Raw genomic sequence first — 18,308 nt, forward strand, 5'->3', positions numbered from 1 at the left:
AGATATGGATGAATATGGACACCCTGCTGTCTGAGCAGAGCCACAACATTCACCATCACCTTCGTGAAGACTCTGGGGGCTGTGGCTAAGCCGAAAGGAAGTGCCCTGAACTGGAAGTGTCTGTGCCCCATGCAGAACCAAAGGAAGCACCAATGGGATAAAAGAATCAGAATGTGTAGGGAGGCTTCCGTGAGATCCAACGACGTGAGGAACTCCCCTGGTTGCAGAGCCTCTGTGATTGACTTTAGGGTCTCCATCCGAAAATGTCGGAGATGGATGAACTTGTTGAGAAACTTTAGGTCGAGTATTGCTCTCCAGTCTCCGTTCTTCTTGGGTACAGTGAAGAATACTGAGTACACGCCTCGACCCCTCTGCTCTATGGGCACTTGTTCTATGGCATTGATTTTGAGAAAATGTGATATGGCTTTGTTCGTTATTGATCTCCTTGTAGAATCCTTTCGAATTGGGGATATCAGAAAGCGCTCCGGTGGGGTGCTTTTGAATTCTATTGCATAACCGCACAATATGATTTCTAATGTCCAACAGTTCGTCTGGGAAGCTTCCCAGGCATCTCAAAAATGATGTAGTCTTCCCCCTACCGGAATTGAAGTCCAGTCACACCTTGTTGAACTTCGGTTCCCAATCCTGCTTGTCTCTGCGGTCTGCGTTTTGTTTGGAGAATCTAGGATTATTGAATCCTTTTCTGAAGGTCTGTCTTAGCTGATTCCAGGACTATCTTTTATTATCTGCATAGGGTCTAGATCTGGCCAATGAGTGTGAAGAACGAAAGGGCTGAGTGTAAAAACCTCTTTTATCAGTTCTCCTAATGTTCTTTGGCATTGCCTTCTTTTTGTCTTTAGTTTCCACTAAAATTTTGTCTAAAGCACTGCCGAAGAGCTTTTCTCCTTGAAACGGGTAAGAGATCACAATTTGTTTGGAGTGATTGTCAGCCGGCCATGCTCTCAGCCATATACCTCTTCTGGCTACTGCCCCTAAAGCTAAACCTCTGGAGCAAAAGGTGAGCACATCTAAAGATGCATCAGCTGTGAACTCTGCTGCTTTAAGAAGCCTAGTGGTTCCCTCAATTAATTTCTTGTTGTTTTCCGGCAGTAGTTGTGCGAGTCTTCTAGCCCAGACTATAGCTGCTCTAGAAACCATAGAGGATGCTGTACTTGCCTTTATTTCCATTGTCACCGCTTTGTGTGACCTCTTCAATGCCAGATCTATTTTCTTGTCCCAGTTATGCCTGATGACACCATGACCGTCCTCTGAAACTAACCCAAGTTTTGAAGTGCCATCACTGGGGCGTCCACTACTTGAACCTGTAACATTTCATTTGCAAAAACAGATAAATCATATAACTTTTTCACCAACCCAGGAAATTGGCAATTGGAATTAGGTTTTTCCCATTCAGCTTTGAGTTGCCTCTCAAAGAATTGTGGAAATGGGAAAACCTTAGCAGTTGTGTGAGAGCCTGGAAAAAACTCCCTATTCCCAGTAGTTTTGTTCCTAGGATTAGTGTCAGTGCTGGTATTCTCCTCCTCAGAGGATGGATCCTGGAGCGCCAGGGCTGCCATAACTCTGGTTAACAAATACTGATAATCGTCCGCTTTAAAACAACGAACCGACTGAGGTGGAACACAGATATCCTCCACCTCCTCATCTGAAATAAAATTTTCTTGATCTTTGGACTGAGACTCTGCCTCTGACTGTGTCTCCTCTGAATTGTCCTCTAGTAATCTAGAGTCAGACATCTGCTTTCTGGCTGCCTTAGTTGGCCAAATGTCCTGTCTGGGCAAACTCTAACCTGTGCGATGCGGAGGAGGAGGGGAAGGAGATCTGGATCCCACTGACCCCATGCTAGTAGCCCCTGATTGACAGGCATTGAATAATTCGACCCTAATAGTCTGCTGAATCATGGTCATAAAATCATTAGAAAAAAGCCCCTTGGGGTTGGGTACATTTCCAGCCTGGCACGTCAGGTCTGGATCCATCATGGAGGCTTGATCCGATAGGGGCTGGCCTCCTGGGTAGTATCCTGGCTGGAGATTGGCAACCATGCCCTGTACTGCAGTAGATGGCTCGTGGCGCCGATCGGGCAAAATGCGCACCAAAACTGCATCTTCAAAATGGCTGCCGTCAGTCACTCACTTCTGAGAAGCAGGAGCCTCAAGTGCGCCCGATGATGAGCCTGCACGCTTCTGCCTGCGGTGACCGGAGTCACTAGAGCAGGACACGTTGCCGGGAACCGCAGCAAGCTGCAAAGACATGCCAGTCCTGGAGTCCCTTCCCAAGGCGTCAGAATGAGGGCCGAGGGAAGGTGCATCCTCCAAGAATTCGTCCCTGAAGCTTTCCATTGCTGTGGCTTGCGCCGCTCAGCAGAGAAGAAAGAAAGAAAAAAAAAAACAACCGCTTTGAAAATTGACTGTGGTATTGCTGCCTCCTCACAGATTGTGAGTGAAAGAGTTGGAATATAAGGTGAGAAGGAGGACAGGGCTAGAGGACTAAAGTTCAGGAAATAGTTAAAAGAAGTAAGGTTAAAGGAAGAAGAGTTAGGTAATAGAAAAAAAAGGTAAGTTGCTTCTTATCTTTTTGGAGCTAAACTAGCTAGTTGCTCTCCCTTTAGAGGCAGGAAAGAAACTGAGGAGATCTGGGTGCTCCAGGGTCAAAGTAGAGGAAGAAGAATTATTCTATTTCCTGCCTCTCTGACAAGATGGCCTCCAACTAAGAGGGAGAATAGACAAAAATGCACTGAAGAGAACACATTGCAAGGCAGCTTATAAATTGATGGGTTATTTTAATTTTTTTTTCTGATTCCCCAAATAACTACCTCAAGATTTCTCTGAAAGAATTTAAACAACAAATATAGGACAGAGAAGAAGAAACAGTTCTTTGTACACAGGGCTACTACACTGTCTGGCACCCTAGGCAAAGCTAACTTCTGGTGCCCCCCCCCTCCCTGTGCACTGCTAACCCTACTAAGTCACATGGGGGCACCTAATTCACAAGGCTGACACCCTGTTTGTACATTATTGTGGACTATTGCATTGGGAATTTAACAGGTGTGCTCTGTCACCCTTCTGTTAGGATCAACATTTGTTTGTTGATCACCCTTGAATGCTCAAGAAAGGTTTGTTTTTCAAATGACCAAAATGGGTCAGATATGGATTGTAAATGCTTTGTGCATGCACATTCTTAAATGATAAAAAATAATAAAACCAGAAGAGATGTTTCTATCATGTTTGGGGTGGGAGAGGAGGAGTATTCTTCTAAAAAACTTGACACTGCTGAGAGTGGTACGATAAAAGCCCATGTGGATAGCATTCTGTATTTAGACCACCCCTCATACAACCTCCTCCAGGTGTAATAAAAGCAACTCAGTTTCAGTGTGTATAGCAATTCTGCCATGGCAGGGACAGTGTTGTGTCAAATTATTGTCTCAAAGAATCACAGGGATAGCAAGAACTAGAACTTTAGTTTCCATTCTGCTCATATCTAGGTCATATATCTGTTCTCTGGGTGAATTTTGGTATTCACGTTTAGTATGTCCAAGCTACTATTTTCCTCCATGCATTTAGCATTCTTGGTGTGTGTGTGTGTGTGTGGGGGGAGCATAGCATATGTTCTCTAGTGGTTTAGGACTTAGAGTTGCTGACAGCAGCAGATTCCATCTATACGGCAGACCAACATGCAGACAAATGTCAGGGCAGAAACATTAGATATCATACAGAAAGTTTGGATAGCTTTTGTCAAAGGACTTCATTCTGAGAACAGAAAATAAAGCAAAGACTTTTCTTACAGAGGGGTGCCTGTGTGTGTATAAAGTCACCCACTATATTATCAAATCGTTGAGTCAGTTATTCAAGTTACATATGATTTGTATCATTAGTGATAAAATGTGTACCACCTTCCTTTGGTACATAAGTCACAAAGTATTTAATTCTACTTGGACCTATCCTTTCCGTATGTGCAGTTCCAGTGACTCAGAATTCCAAGTTTGCTGTTCAGCAGATGGTTTTCATTGACCTGAGGTCCTCTGTATGCTTCATCCAAATAAGGCCAAGTTGGTAACAGGTCAACTTAATATACAATGTGATGAATAAGTATTAAACACAGATCCATATATGACAATTCATTGAAAGGTATTTTCTAATTTATTGCTTTAAAATTTTTTATTGATAACATATGGTAACAATTTTCATTAATAACTTCTTTAATAATTGTTCTTCTAATAATTTGTCCATCTCACTCCATGTCATAACTTTTACAATCCAATCCCATTTTTCTGGTATTTTTTCTTGCTTCCATAACTGCGCATATAGTGTCCTAGCAGCTGAAAGCAAATACCAAATTATAGTTCTATCTTCTTTTGGAAATTTTTCCATTTGTAATCCCAACAGAAAAGTCTCTGCAGCTTTCTTGAATTCAAATCGCAAGATCCTAGAAATTTCTTGTTGGATCATCTGCCAATACTTTTTCGCTCTTTCACAAGTCCACCACATATGGTAGAAAGAACCTTCATGTTTTTTGCATTTCCAGCATCTGTCTGGCATCTTGTTATTCATCTTTGCCAATTTTTTAGGAGTCATATACCATCTATACATCATTTTAAAACAGTTCTCTTTAATACTCTGACATGTTGAAAGTTTCATAGAGTTCTTCCATAAATATTCCCATTTTCTAATATATTTTCTAATTTATTAATGCACTCACATAACACCATAAACAGTATAGAGGAAACTGCTTTCTTGTAGAATAGTATCAGCTACTGCTCTGCATGTCTTAGTAAATGTCTAACTAAACTACTGCAAGGAGCTCTTTGTGGAACTACCTTTCAAGGTTAACTAGAAGCATTAGTTTTATAGACTGTGAGATTGTTTTCCAGTGACAGGTGAAAGTAATATGAAATGCGTATTTTTCAAAAACAGCATAGATTGTGTATATCTTTCAAGGCTAAATTCAAGATTCCAGTTCTTACCTTTAAATTCCTTTACAAACTTGGTCCAGGATTCTTGAGGAAACATCTTCCCTCATATATACTTCTGCAATGCTTTATTTTTGTAAAGGGGGAGAAAAAGACATGCTTGTGCCTCAGCACAGATGGGCCTAGAGCACCAGCTGAAAGAAGTGCTGGTACACCATACTGGCACATACCAGCATAAAAAATTCCTTTAAAGAATAAACCTGTTTATTTTTCTGCAATAGAAGTTTAATGAGGTGTTATTTACCAGGTGATGTTTAAATAACTTTCATGCCTCTATTACAGGGCATTCCCCCCTCCCCCCCGGTATATTGGTAAACTTACTATCACTCTATCCCCCACCTCCACCAGGTTCTTGTGCCCTTAACTTCATAGGCATAAATTCAGCCGCCAGTGTTTCCATGGTGTGAAAATTACAATAGTTCCCCCCCAGTCAAATTTATAATTTTCTAATAACTGAGAAAGCATGAACAGATGAACACATGAAATTGCCTTATCAGACTATTGGTCCATCAAAGTCAGCATTGTCTACTCAGACAGGCAGGAGCTCTCTAGGTTCTTAGGCTGAGGTCCATCACATCACCTGCTACCTGATCCTTTAACTGGAGATGTAGGGGATTTCTGCATGCTGTGCAGAGGCTCTACCACTAAGCCACAGCTCTTCCACATGACCTTTTGTGAGCAGAGATATGAGCATGGAGATGTGAGATATTTCCCTGGCTGAATTTCTGCCTGAAGTATAAGTGTTCAAGGGACGGAACAGGAGGCACTGCCAGTCATATTAAGGAAATCATGGTTCCCTCAACCATAAAAATAAACAAATGGTGTGGGATTGCTGAACTGGAGACTTTACTCCCATCAGAACAAATAAGATGATGCAGTCTTCACTTTAAGTAATAAAAGGAAAACTTGAGCTGTCAAGAGGGGAAAAATCCTGCCCTTCCTCTGCTTCTTACTCTCAACTGTGCAGCTCTTGCACCCTTAAACTTGCACTGTGTGCTTCTGCCACAATAAGCTCAGGCACTTGTGCAGGTCTTTTTTGAAGCTATTGATCACCAGATGGTGGAGGAGGCTGAGATGGGGACTTGGCTCTGGGAACTTCAGCCAAGGTGAGTCTTCTAATAAGCTGCATACATATGGTTGCTAGGAAATGGGGTAACAGACAGAGTGAGAGCAATGGAAGAAAGGGGTGGGATCATGAGACCTAGAGAGATAAGTTGCCAAAGGGAAGACTCACTTGCACCCTTGAAGTATGTGGCCTAGGGTGGTGGTTGTAGTATTGTTCTTCTAAACAGATCCATAAAATTTCTTTCACACTGCACTATTGAACACAGATGTTTCAGGGTCAGTTTCATTTTATTAAAAATGCAGCAAATGCATGACAAAATGGCAACCATATGGTAGATGAATATGGGCAGCCATTTCCATCAGGGAACCTTAACCTTATTTTAGGGCTTATTCACAGATGCATGCCCATCATTTGGAAGCTAAAGCATCAGAAGGCCACTGTCCTGTGCCTCACTGATCCAACTTCCATATCATTTATTTGTTGTTGGTGGAATATCTTGTGTGAATTCTAACAGAGAATTCTCAGCACCCTTTGCAAAATACCTCATGTTTCAGAAGTGTTTGCTTTCCCTACACACATTGTATGTTTACTTCAACAAACTCCAGTGTAACACAATTGGGACTTGACTGCTATATAATGTGAGCTGGGAAGTGGTCCTAAAAGTTCCATACCTGGATAGTTGACCGAATACATTAACAGAAAATGCTGAATTAATTCTCCAAAGAACCCTCATGGCTTGGGGGAATGAGGGTAATGATCCCATGGATGGAATCTCTTTTAGTTTTTGTTAAAAACCAACCCAAAGAGAAACTATAGAAAGTACTAGAGTGCCTTGCCCAAGGCTAAAATGAGAAGCTGCCAATGTCAGAACTGGCAAAAGAATTTGAAGCGCTTCTGGCTCAGCTTCTTGTGCACAAACCATGCCTAATTAAATGGGAGTAGCATACTTATCAGTGAACAGTCCAAAGAGAAAAAAGAATTATGGGAAAGGAAAGGCATTTTATTTATCTCTTTAGTCATAGAGAGAATACAAAGTGCAGAATACTTTATGGGGCATGATTAAGGTTGCCAACCTCTAGATTGTCTCTCAGAACTACAAGTGATCTCCAGACTACAGAGCTCAGTTGCTCTGGAGAAAATGGCTGCTTTGGAGGGTGGGCTTTATGGTATAATGCCCTGTTGATGTCCCTTCCCTTCCCTTCCCCAAACCCCAACCTCCCCAGACCCCACCCCCCAACCTCCAGAAATTTCCCAATCCACAGTTGGCCACCCTAGGCATGAAAAAAGAAGAGTTGGTTTCTTTTGTCTGACATTATATTTGGCATTTAAATATGATATTTCTCTAGTTTTCCAAAATTGTTTTAGTGACCTCAGGTTCTTTAGGCATTAAACTTCACAGTTGCCTTTAATTTCCATTTTTAGGTAAGTATGCTGGCAAAGCAAGGGTGTGTAGAACCTCCCTGAAACTATTTGGGAAAACTTTTTAGGTATTTTGCCTGAATGTGACCCTCCAAAATAATCTTGAATGTCAAATTAATATAATATAAAATGTAATATAAAATATAATATAAAATGTTTCAAGGCTCAGTCTATATGGAATAAAGATAATGTTAGCTTCTCCTGCATAATCCCAAATAGAGAGGGGTTAGTTGCTCTTAATGGTGAAGAGGTAGTATTCTTTTCTTCATTATTACTTCATAAATTACTGAGTCTGGGCAGAAACCATTAGGGTCCTGCGGGACCTATCACAGTTCCACAAGGCCTGCAAGACTGAATTGTTCTGGATGGCATATGACATCTACATGGGAGAAGGCTGCCACCTCACCTGGACTTATTTTGTATTAGTACCAACTGCCTAGGATTCGATGGCTTTGGAGAGAGGAAGATACTGCCTGTAATAGATGTAGTACCACCATTGTGATTTTACTCGATTGTTTTATTGTTTTAACATTGGTGACTAACGTTGCCTTTGTTTATCCTATGTCGTTAACCGCCTTGAGTCTTTGTAGAATGGGTGGGATATAAATTGAACAAAATAAATAAATAAACTTATAATATAGTGGGTTCTATGCATGGCAGAGTCTTGGAGTAAGTGATAACAAGCTCTTTAATAGGAATCACATAGTAAAAGATCACAGTACAAGACTGGCGTTGGGGCCCACGGGCCGAACTTATATACATCTCTGGGTTCCCGCGCAAGCACGTTATTGGGTCATTCAAACCGGTGGGGGCTTGTGATTGGTCCTGGGCTGCGGGGGTTTGAATCCTACAACCCTTTGTTCCCAAGTCCCCAAGCTCAGTCTGTATGGCTCCAATGAGCCCGGAGGATACACCAAAGTCTTCCCTTGAGTCCACATACATAACATTCCTTCCCCCTTAGTTTGCAAGCCCCTAGTGGACATAGTCTTTTAGGTACGTGGGCTTGCTGTGCTTTCACGTCGACCGCCTGAGCACAGGAGTTGGCGGTGATGTGGTTTTTGCTTCAGGCGTTGCTGGAGGAGGCCCTGGTGCCGAGGGGAAATCCGCCGGCTGGACTGGATCCTCCGAGGTTTCTGGTGCTGATGGTGGTCCCGTCTGTTCCGCTGGTTCTGGCACGGGTGTAGCTGCTGGCTCTTCTGCTTCCTCCAGCTCAGGGGTTGTTTTGCCAAGAGCAGGAGCCGGGGAGGTTGTGTTCTTGTTTTTGTCTTTCCCCTGGGCGCCTCCCATGCACGTAATTGGTCAATGTGTCGCCTTATTGTGAATCCCCCCTCTGAGGTGACTATGTACATGACGGCCTTTAGTACTTGGGATACTCATGCTAGTATCCATACCAGCCCCTCCCCCGAGTTTCTGGCAAACACTAAGTCCCCTGTGTCGAACTCCTGAGGGGCCCGGACCACCTCTGGCACCTCTTGCAGGTCGGGCGCGTGGTCCGGGTGCATGCGATCCAGGAGGGTTGGCAGCCGCTGGCCCATGAGAAGCTCTGCTGGGCTGTGGCCGGTGACCGTACTGGGGGTGGAATGCTGCACTAGGAGGCACTCGGCGAGGCGTGCTTCCCACTCCCCATATATTTATTTATTTATTTATTTATTTATATTTAGACTTATATCCCGCCCTTCCCACCGAAGCGTAGCCCGCACCATTCTTTCCACTTGGCCATTTGTCACTGGGTGAAAGGGGGCTGATCTTATGTGTTTTATTAAATTCCAGCCACAGAAATCCTGAAACTTGGCCGAGGTGAAGGCCGTCCCATTATCAGATACCAACATGTCTGGGAGGCCATGTGTGGAGAATATCCTGCGTAGTGCCCGTAATGGCTCCTGAGAAGAGGTGGAGGCCACTGGCACTACCTCTAGCCATTTGGAGTAGGAGTCCACAATAAGGAAGAATATATGCCTCTGGAAGGGCACCGCGAAGTTGAGGTGCAGGCGGGACCAGGGGTTGAGAGTGGACTCCCACTGTTGGGCCAGGGCACAGGGTGGCGCTGGATGGATCTCCTGGCATGGCTGACATCAGGCCATCCAGGATTCAATGGCGTTGTTGATTCCTGGCCACCATACATAGCTGTGGGCCAGCGCCTTCATGTGTACAATCCCTGGATGGGTTTTGTGCAACGCTGTTAGAACTCGCTGTCACAGTACTGGGGGCACCACCACCCTACTTCCCCACAACAGGCACCCTTTATGCAGAAACAGTTCATCCCGGGACACAAATGCAGAGAATTCTGAGCCCATCTGTCCTTCTGGCCACCCCCTCCACACCCAGTCCAGAACTCGGGAGAGAGTTTTGTCCTTGGAAGAGCAGTGGGTAATGTACCTCATGTGCACTGGGGGGTTCAGGAGGGCTTCCAGTGACATGATCTGGAATGCTGGGGCCGGGCCTTGGACCATGGAGAGCAACGGCAGGTGGCTCAGAGCATCAGCGTGACCCATCGCTTTCCCAGGGCGGTACTTAAGGTCATACAGATAACCCGCAAGGAAGATGGACCACCTCAACACCCGCGATGAAAGCATTTGGGGCATTTGTCGGTTGGGGGCGAACAGGCCCAGCAGGGACTTGTGGTTTGTCAAGATAGTGAAGGGCCAGCCATACAGGTAATCGTGGAATTTTTTAATCCCTGCCATGATAGCCAGGCTCTCTTTGTGTATCTGAGCGTAGTTTCGCTCCGGTTTTTGTAAAGTCCTTGAATAATAATAATAATAATAAAATTTTATTTATACCCCGCCCTCCCCGCCGGGGCAGGCTCAGGGCGAATAATAGGCTACCAGAACCTTGTGACCCTTCGGCAGCCTGTGGGCCAACATGGCGTCGACCCTGTAAGGCGAATTGTCACACGCGAGCACGACGGGTAGCCGCTTATCGAAGTGCGCCAGCAAGCTATTTGAAGTCAAAATGTCTTTTACTGCCTGGAAAGCAGCAGCTTGCCGACAACCCCAAACCCACGGTGCCCTTTTGTCCAGCAGTCTATGTAAGGACTCTGCTACTGACGCCTTGTGGGGAAGGAAGGCATGGTAGAAATTGAAGATTCCTAAGAACAATTGTAATTCTGCCTTGTTGGTGAGAGCTGGTGCATCACAAATGGCCTTTATTTTGTCCTGGGCCGGATGAATGCCGCTTGCATCCACCATATATTCCAGAAAATCTATGGTGGGCACCCTGAATACACATTTTTTTCCATTTTACCTTTAACCCTGCCCCCTCAAAACACTGTAACACCATTCGGTGGCAGTCGCTGAAATGTCTTTGGTGGCTGCCGCAATCAGCACATTGTCAAAGAACGGCTGGACCCCAGGGATGCCTTTAAGAAGGGAGTCCATCAAGTTCTGAAACAGTCCCAGAGCCATACTGACCCTGAACTGCAAGTGTTTAACTCTGAAGGCTCCCTGATGCATTACGATAGTTTGCGCTTCTGCTGTGGCTGCGTCCACAGGGAGCCTTTGGTAGGCTTGTGCCAAATCCAGTTTCCCAAATTTTTTTGCTCCCGCTAAGGATGCTAACATGTGGCTCACCACTGGGACGGGGTATGCATGGCCTTGCAGCGCCTTATTAATCATACATTTATAGTCAGCACAGATCCGTATGCTGCCATTGGGTTTGATCAGGGTTACTATGGGAGTCTCCCACTTCACATTAGCGACTGGTTCCAGAACCCCCTGGGCCACGAGGTGGTCCAGCTTCTCTTCGATTTTCGGCCTCAGAGCTAGTGGCACGCGCCTGGCCTTCAACCGTATGGGTTGCACGTTGGGGTCCAGTTGTAATGATACGGGGCCCCCGGTGTTTGTCCCCAGAGTTCCGTCGAAAACAGCAGGGAACTCTTCGCACACCTTTTGAAAATCTCTTTGAATGGGGGTGTAATGGATCTCCATCACTTAGATGCCCAGGGCCTGGAACCAGGACCGACCTAGAAGGCTGCACAGATCACCCTCCACCACGATGAGGGGGAGCTTGCCCTTGAACTTTCGGCATCTGATATGGACCAGCCTCCTGCTTCTGAAAATCCTGGACTATGAATGAAGTTGGTTGTAACTGGGCTTCCCCCCCGGGGCACATCTCCTTGAACGTGCGGGCTGAAATGACCGTATGGCCCGCCCCAGAGTCTACCTCCATTTTGCAGGACTTGTCTTCTATGAACACAGTCACATAAGATTTTCCGAGGAGGGAAGTGGCAACTGGCACTTCTGGGTTCCCGAAGTGGTGAGTGCCTGGATGTCGTCTGCGAATGCGACCTCGTGGCGGTGGCTATTCTGTTGGTGAGGAAATTTCCCTTGGCACAGCCCCACCGACCAGCACACCTGGGCTGAGTGCCCGGCCTTCCCGCATGTATGGCAGGTCGCGCTCTTGAACTTGTGTCTCCCCACAGCTGGTGCAGGTCTTGGGGGGTGGTCGATTCTGTTGCTTGTGGCCTAGGCTTTTTTTTGGGTCACCTGATGCAGCTTGAGGGAGTCGTCTGATACTGCGGCCGGTCACAGCTGGTGAGTGCTGGTCCCCGGGCAGCGGGCCTTCTCTTTGTGCACATCCTCGGTGGCAGTGGCTATTTGTAGGGCCTTCTTCAAGGTTGGCTTTGATTCCATCGCAATTTTCTGACGTGCCTTCCTGTCCCTGAGGCCGTGAGTGAACGTCATAAGCAGGGTCTCTTCCAATTGTGTGCCATACTCCGCCTTCCTGCTCAAGTCTCGCAGGCGGGCTAGGAAGATCTCTATGGTCTCATTTGGCTCCTGGAATAGGAGCCAAAGTTTTCCCTTGAGTCCACATACATAACAAAACTCTAAATATTTTGTGAATAGAATGCAAATGACACATGCCTCTTTATTCAGAATGAACACAGATTTTGCTATTGGATAAAGTATGTACACAGTTTGATGACAGTCCAAACTGGGTAGTTCAAATATCATCTACACCATCTACTGCAAGCCTCTTCCCATGCTATCCTTGCCATTTTGGTAAGCCAAGAGGCTGCTTGCACTACATGGGCATCCAACAGGTCTTGGCCCCTGTCTTTCAGAAGAATATTGTGATGAATTGCTTGCTTATCCTGTGGCATGACTCTAGCATAAAAGCAGTTCCACTCAAATAAATCTGTGAATGACAGGCACTCTGAAGTAGAACTACCAGAATCATGATGGTATGTTCACTTCTTCATAACAGGAAGTTCCCCCAGATGGCACATCTGGTTTTAATGTTGTTAAATGTGACTAATGCTGATCTGAGTGACATCTAAAAATGACTTTAGTCTTTGCAGGATTATAATCTCGAATCATAGAGTTGGAAGCAATCACCAGGATTATCTAGTTCAACCCCCTGCACAATGCAGAAAATTAACAAACACCTCCCCCTAAATTCACAGGATCAGCATTGCTGTCAGATGGCCATCTAGCCTCTGTTTAAAAACCTCCAAGGAAGGAGAGCCCATCACCTCCAAAGAAGCCTGTTCCACTGAGGAACTGCTCTAACCGTCAGAAAGTTCTTCCTAATGTTGAGCCGGAAACTCTTCTGATTTAATTTCAACCCATTGGTTCTGGTCCTACCTTCTGGGGCCACAGAAAACAATTCCACACCATCCTCTATATGACAGTCCTTCAAGTACTTGAAGATGGTGATCATATAACCTCTCAGCTGCTTCTTTTCCAAGCTAAACATACCCAGCTCCTTCAACTTTTCTTCACAGGGCTTGATCTCCAGACCCCTCACCATTTTCGTCGCCCTCCTCCGGACCCATTCCAGCTTGTCTATATCCTTCTTAAAATGTGGTGCCCAAAACTGACTGCAATACTCCAGGTGAGGTCTTACTAGAACAGAGTAAAGAGATACCATCACATCACGTGATCTGAACACTATACTTCTGTTAATACAGCCCAAAGTTGCATTTGCCTTTTTAGCCACCACATCACACCGTAGACTTTTTAGGCACCTCATCACACCACATCACATTGTTCAGTGTATGGTCCACTAAGACTCCTAGATCCTTTTTGCACATACTACTGCCAAGACAAATCTGCCCCATCCTATAACTATTTATTGGATTTTTCCTACCTAAATGCAGAAATTTACATTTATCCCTGTTAAAATTCATTTTATTGGTTTCAGCCCAGCTTTCCAGCCTGTCAAGATCATACTGTATCCTGTTTCTGTTTTCTGTTCAATAGAATCTATTGTATTTGTAATCCCTCTCAATTTAGTATCATCTGCAAATTTAATAAGCATTCCCTCTATTCCTTCATCTAAATCATTTATAAAGATGTTGAACAGAACAGGCCCCAGGACAGATCCTTGAGGCACTCTTCTTGTCCACTCCTCTCCAAGAGGATGAGGAACTATACACAAGTACTCTTTGGGAGCAATCTGTCAGCCAGTTACAGATCCACCTAACAGTAACAGGATTTCAACCACATTTTACCAACTTGTCAACAAAGTCAGCATGTGGAACCTTATCAAAAGCCTTACTGAATGCAAGGTAAATGATGTCTACTGCATTCCCCTGATCCAGCAAGGTAGTAATTTTCTCAAAAAAAGAAGAGATAAGGTTAATCTGATATGACTTGTTCTTGAGAGTCAGGACTGACTGACTGATGATTTGTTCTAAAACCTTTCCAGGTATAGACATCAAGCTGACAGGTCAGTAATTACCTGGATCCTTCTTTTTCCCCTTCTTGTAGATGGGGACAACATTCGCCTGCCTCCAATCTTCTGGCACCTCACCTGTTCTCCAAGAATTCTCAAAAATAATGACCAGAGGCTCAGAAATTTCATTCTCAAGATCTTTTAGTACCCTTGGATGTAGTTCATCTGGCCCTAATGACTTAGTTTCATTTAAAGAAACTAGATATTTATGTACTACCCCTATGCAACTCCCTACCCTCATTATATGTTCTGTTTTCGCCACGCTGAGCATCATTTCCCTCAGAAGAGAAGACTGAGGAAAAGTAGGAATTGAGCAGTTCTGTCCTCTCTTCATCACCTGTTACAATTTCACTTTCCTGTCCCTGCAATGGGCCTACCATGTCCTTGCTCTTTTTCTTACTTTGAATATAAGAAAAGAACTCTCTTTTGTTGTTTTTAGCCAGTTTGGTGTAGTGGTTAAGTGTGCGGACTCTTATCTGGGAGAACCGGGTTTGATTCCCCACTCCTCCACTTGCACCTGCTAGAATGGCCTTGGGTCAGCCATAGCTCTGGCAGAGGTTGTCCTTGAAAGGGCAGCTGCTGTGAGAGCCCTCTCCAGCCCCACCCACCTCACAGGGTGTCTGTTGTGGGGGAGGAAGGTAAAGGAGATTGTGAGCCGCTCTGAGACTCTTCGGAGTGGAGGGCGGGATATAAATCCAATATCTTCTTATCTTCTTCATCTTCATCTTTTGCTAACCTAAGCTCATACTGAGTTTCACCTTTCCTAACTCTTTCTTTTTCTGAATAAACAATTTTTATTAGTAACATATGGTAGCAAAACTATATCAGAACATAAGAACATAAGAGAAGCCATGTTAGATCAGGCCAATGGCCCATCCAGTCCAACATTCTGTGTCACACAGCGGCCAAATATATATATATATATATATATATATATATATATATATATATATATATATATATATATATATATATATATATATACACACACACACACACACACACTGTGGCTAATAGCCACTGATGGACCTCTGCTCCATATTTTTATCTAACCCCTTCTTGAAGGTGGCTATGCTTGTGGACGCCACCACCTCCTGTGGCAGTGAATTCCACATGTTAATCACCCTTTGGGTGAAAAAGTACTTCCTTTTATCCGTTTTAACCTGTCTGCTCAGCAATTTCATCGAATGCCCACGAGTTCTTGTATTGTGAGAAAGGGAGAAAAGTACTTCTTTCTCTACTTTCTCCATCCCATGCATTATCTTGTAAACTTCTATCATGTCACCCCTCAGTCGACGTTTCTCCAAGCTAAAGAGCCCTAAGCGTTTCAACCTTTCTTCATAGGGAAGGTGTTCCAGCCCTTTAATCATTTTAGTTGCCCTTTTCTGAACTTTCTCCAATGCTATAATATCCTTTTTGAGGTGCGGCGACCAGAACTGCACACAGTACTCCAAATGAGACCGCACCATCGATTTATACAGAGGCATTATGATACTGGCTGATTTGTTTTCAATTCCCTTCCTAATAATTCCCAGCATGGCGTTGGCCTTTTTTATTGCAAACGCACACTGTCTTGACATTTTCAGTGAATTATCTACCATGACCCCAAGATCTCTCTCTTGGTCTGTCTCTGCCAGTTCACACCCCATCAACTTGTATTTGTAGCTGGGATTCTTGGCCCCAATGTGCATTACTTTGCACTTGGCCACATTGAACCGCATCTGCCACGTTGACGCCCACTCACCCAGCCTCAACAGATCCCTTTGGAGTTCCTCACAATCCTCTCTGGTTCTCACCACCCTGAACAATTTAGTGTCATCCGCAAATTTGGCCACTTCACTGCTCACTCCCAACTCTAAATCATTTATGAACAAGTTAAAGAGGATGGGACCCAGTACCGAGCCCTGTGGCACCCCACTGCTTACCGTCCTCCACTGCGAAGACTGCCCATTTATACTCACTCTCTGCTTCCTATTACTCAGCCAGTTTTTGATCCACAAGAGGACCTGTCCTTTTACTCCATGACTCTCAAGCTTTCTAAGGAGCCTTTGATGAGGAACTTTATCAAAAGCTTTCTGAAAGTCAAGGTAAACAACATCTATCGGGTCTCCTTTGTCCACATGTTTGTTCACCCCCTCAAAGAAATGTAACAGGTTAGTGAGGCAAGATCTTCCCTTGCAGAACCCATGCTGAGTCTTCCTCAATAACCCGTGTTCATCAATGTGCCTACTCATTCTGTCCTTGATAATGGTTTCTACCAACTTTCCCGGTATTGAAGTCAGACTGACTGGCCTGTAATTTCCCGGATCTCCTCTGGAACCCTTTTTAAAGATGGGTTTAACTTATAAAAACTTAAAATAAAAGAAAAAACTTTCTACCCCATATCTTACTTTTCCCCCACCCCTCCCCCCATTACTTGACCCCCGCCAGTGTTATTTACTTAAAGGAAACAAATATTAAAGGTACGCTTAACTATTAAAGAAAAAAAAAACCCAAAAGTTATATTCTTATTTTAAAAACCTTAATCATTATCAAAGATTGTCCAATGTCCTTTTGTCCAATGTCCTATCTTCTGAATTTCTTCCATTCCAACTTAAAAAGTTCCAAATCATTGTTAATTTGTCCATTTCACTCCATGACATAACTTTTGTAATCCAATCCCATTTCTCTGGTATTTTTTCTTGCTTCCACAGCTGCGCATACAATGTCCTAGCAGCTGAGAGCAAGTACCATGTTAAAGTTCTGTCTTCTTTTGGAAATCTTTCCATTTGTAATCCCAGCAGAAAAGTCTCTGCCACTTTATTGAATTCATATCCCAAAATCTTAGAAATCTCTTGCTGAATCATTTGCCAAAACTTTTTAGCCCTTTCACAAGTCCACCACATATGGTAGAAAGAACCTTCGTGCTTTTTACATTTCCAACACCTATCTGGCATCTTGTTGTTCATCTTTGCTAATTTTTTTGGAGTCATATACCATCTATACATCATCTTAAAACAATTTTCTTTAATACTATGACATGTTGCGAGTTTCATAGAATTTTGCCACAAATATTCCCAAGATTCCATCTTTATTTCTTTATTTACATTAATTGCCCATTTTATCATATGAGATTTCACTACTTCATCTTCTGTAGACCATTGTAAGAGTAATTGGTATACTTTTGAAATTAATTTCTCATTATCTCCAAGCAGAACTCTTTCCATTTCTGTTTGCTCCTTCCTTATTCCTTCAGTTTTGATATAATTTTCCACCAAACTTTTTATTTGTTGCATTTGAAACCAATCATACTTGTAACTCAGTTCTTCTGCAGTTTTCAGTTCTATTTTTCTACTTTGTATTTTTAGAAGCTGATTGTATGATAGCCGTTTTTCTTTTGCTGTTTTAGCCGTTATCTTTATCACTTCAGCTGGCACTATCCACAAAGGTCTCCTCTCATCACCATATTTCTTATACTTCATCCATACATTTAATAGATTACTTCTTATATAATGGTGAGAGAAAAGGCTATCCATCTTCTTTTTTCCATAATATAAGTATGCATGCCAGCCAAATTTTTTTCCATGGCCTTCCAACATTAAAAGTTTTTTATTTAACAACGTTATCCATTCTTTCATCCATACTAAACAAACTGCTTCATGATACAATTTCAAATCTGGTAATTGGAATCCACCTCTCTCTTTTGCATCTGTCAAGATTTTCATTTTAATCCTTGGTTTCTTCCCAGCCCACACAAATTCTGAAATTTTCCTTCACCATTTATCGAACTGTTTAGCATCTTTCACAATGGGAATAGTTTGAAACAGATACATTATCCTTGGTAGAATATTCATTTTTATTGCAGCTATTCTACCCAGCAATGACAAATTGAGCTTGTTCCATTTTAGCACATCTTCCTCTATTCTATGCCATAACTTCTCATAATTATTCTTAAACAAATCAATATTTTTCATTGTTATCTCTACCCCTAGGTACTTTACCTTAGAGGTAACTTCACAGCCCGTTAGTCTTTGTAATTCTTGTTGTCTATTTATCTGCATATTCTTGCGCAAGATTTTAGATTTTTCTTTATTTATATAAAGTCCCGCCAACTCCCCAAACTCTTGTATTTTCATTAACAACAAAGGTGTAACTTGTATGGGGTTTTCATTTATAAACATT

The 18,308-nt window shown here is 43.5% G+C and overlaps 1 protein-coding gene across 1 annotated transcript in view; it reads right to left on the reverse strand.

The window, feature by feature from the left end:
- Positions 1 to 11,992: 11,992 nt before the first annotated feature.
- LOC132576592 (uncharacterized protein K02A2.6-like) overlaps positions 11,993 to 18,308 on the reverse strand; it is a gene marked incomplete at its 5' end in the record, with an annotated part of 82,076 nt that continues 75,760 nt past the window's right edge. Inside the window, one exon of the mRNA XM_060245969.1 lies at positions 11,993 to 12,244. Within this exon, the coding sequence (XP_060101952.1) occupies positions 11,993 to 12,244 (252 nt within the window). The remainder of the gene's footprint in view (positions 12,245 to 18,308) is intronic.

This window comes from Heteronotia binoei, chromosome 1 (assembly GCF_032191835.1).
Source record: "Heteronotia binoei isolate CCM8104 ecotype False Entrance Well chromosome 1, APGP_CSIRO_Hbin_v1, whole genome shotgun sequence".
NCBI classification, from domain to species: Eukaryota; Metazoa; Chordata; class Lepidosauria; order Squamata; family Gekkonidae; genus Heteronotia; species Heteronotia binoei.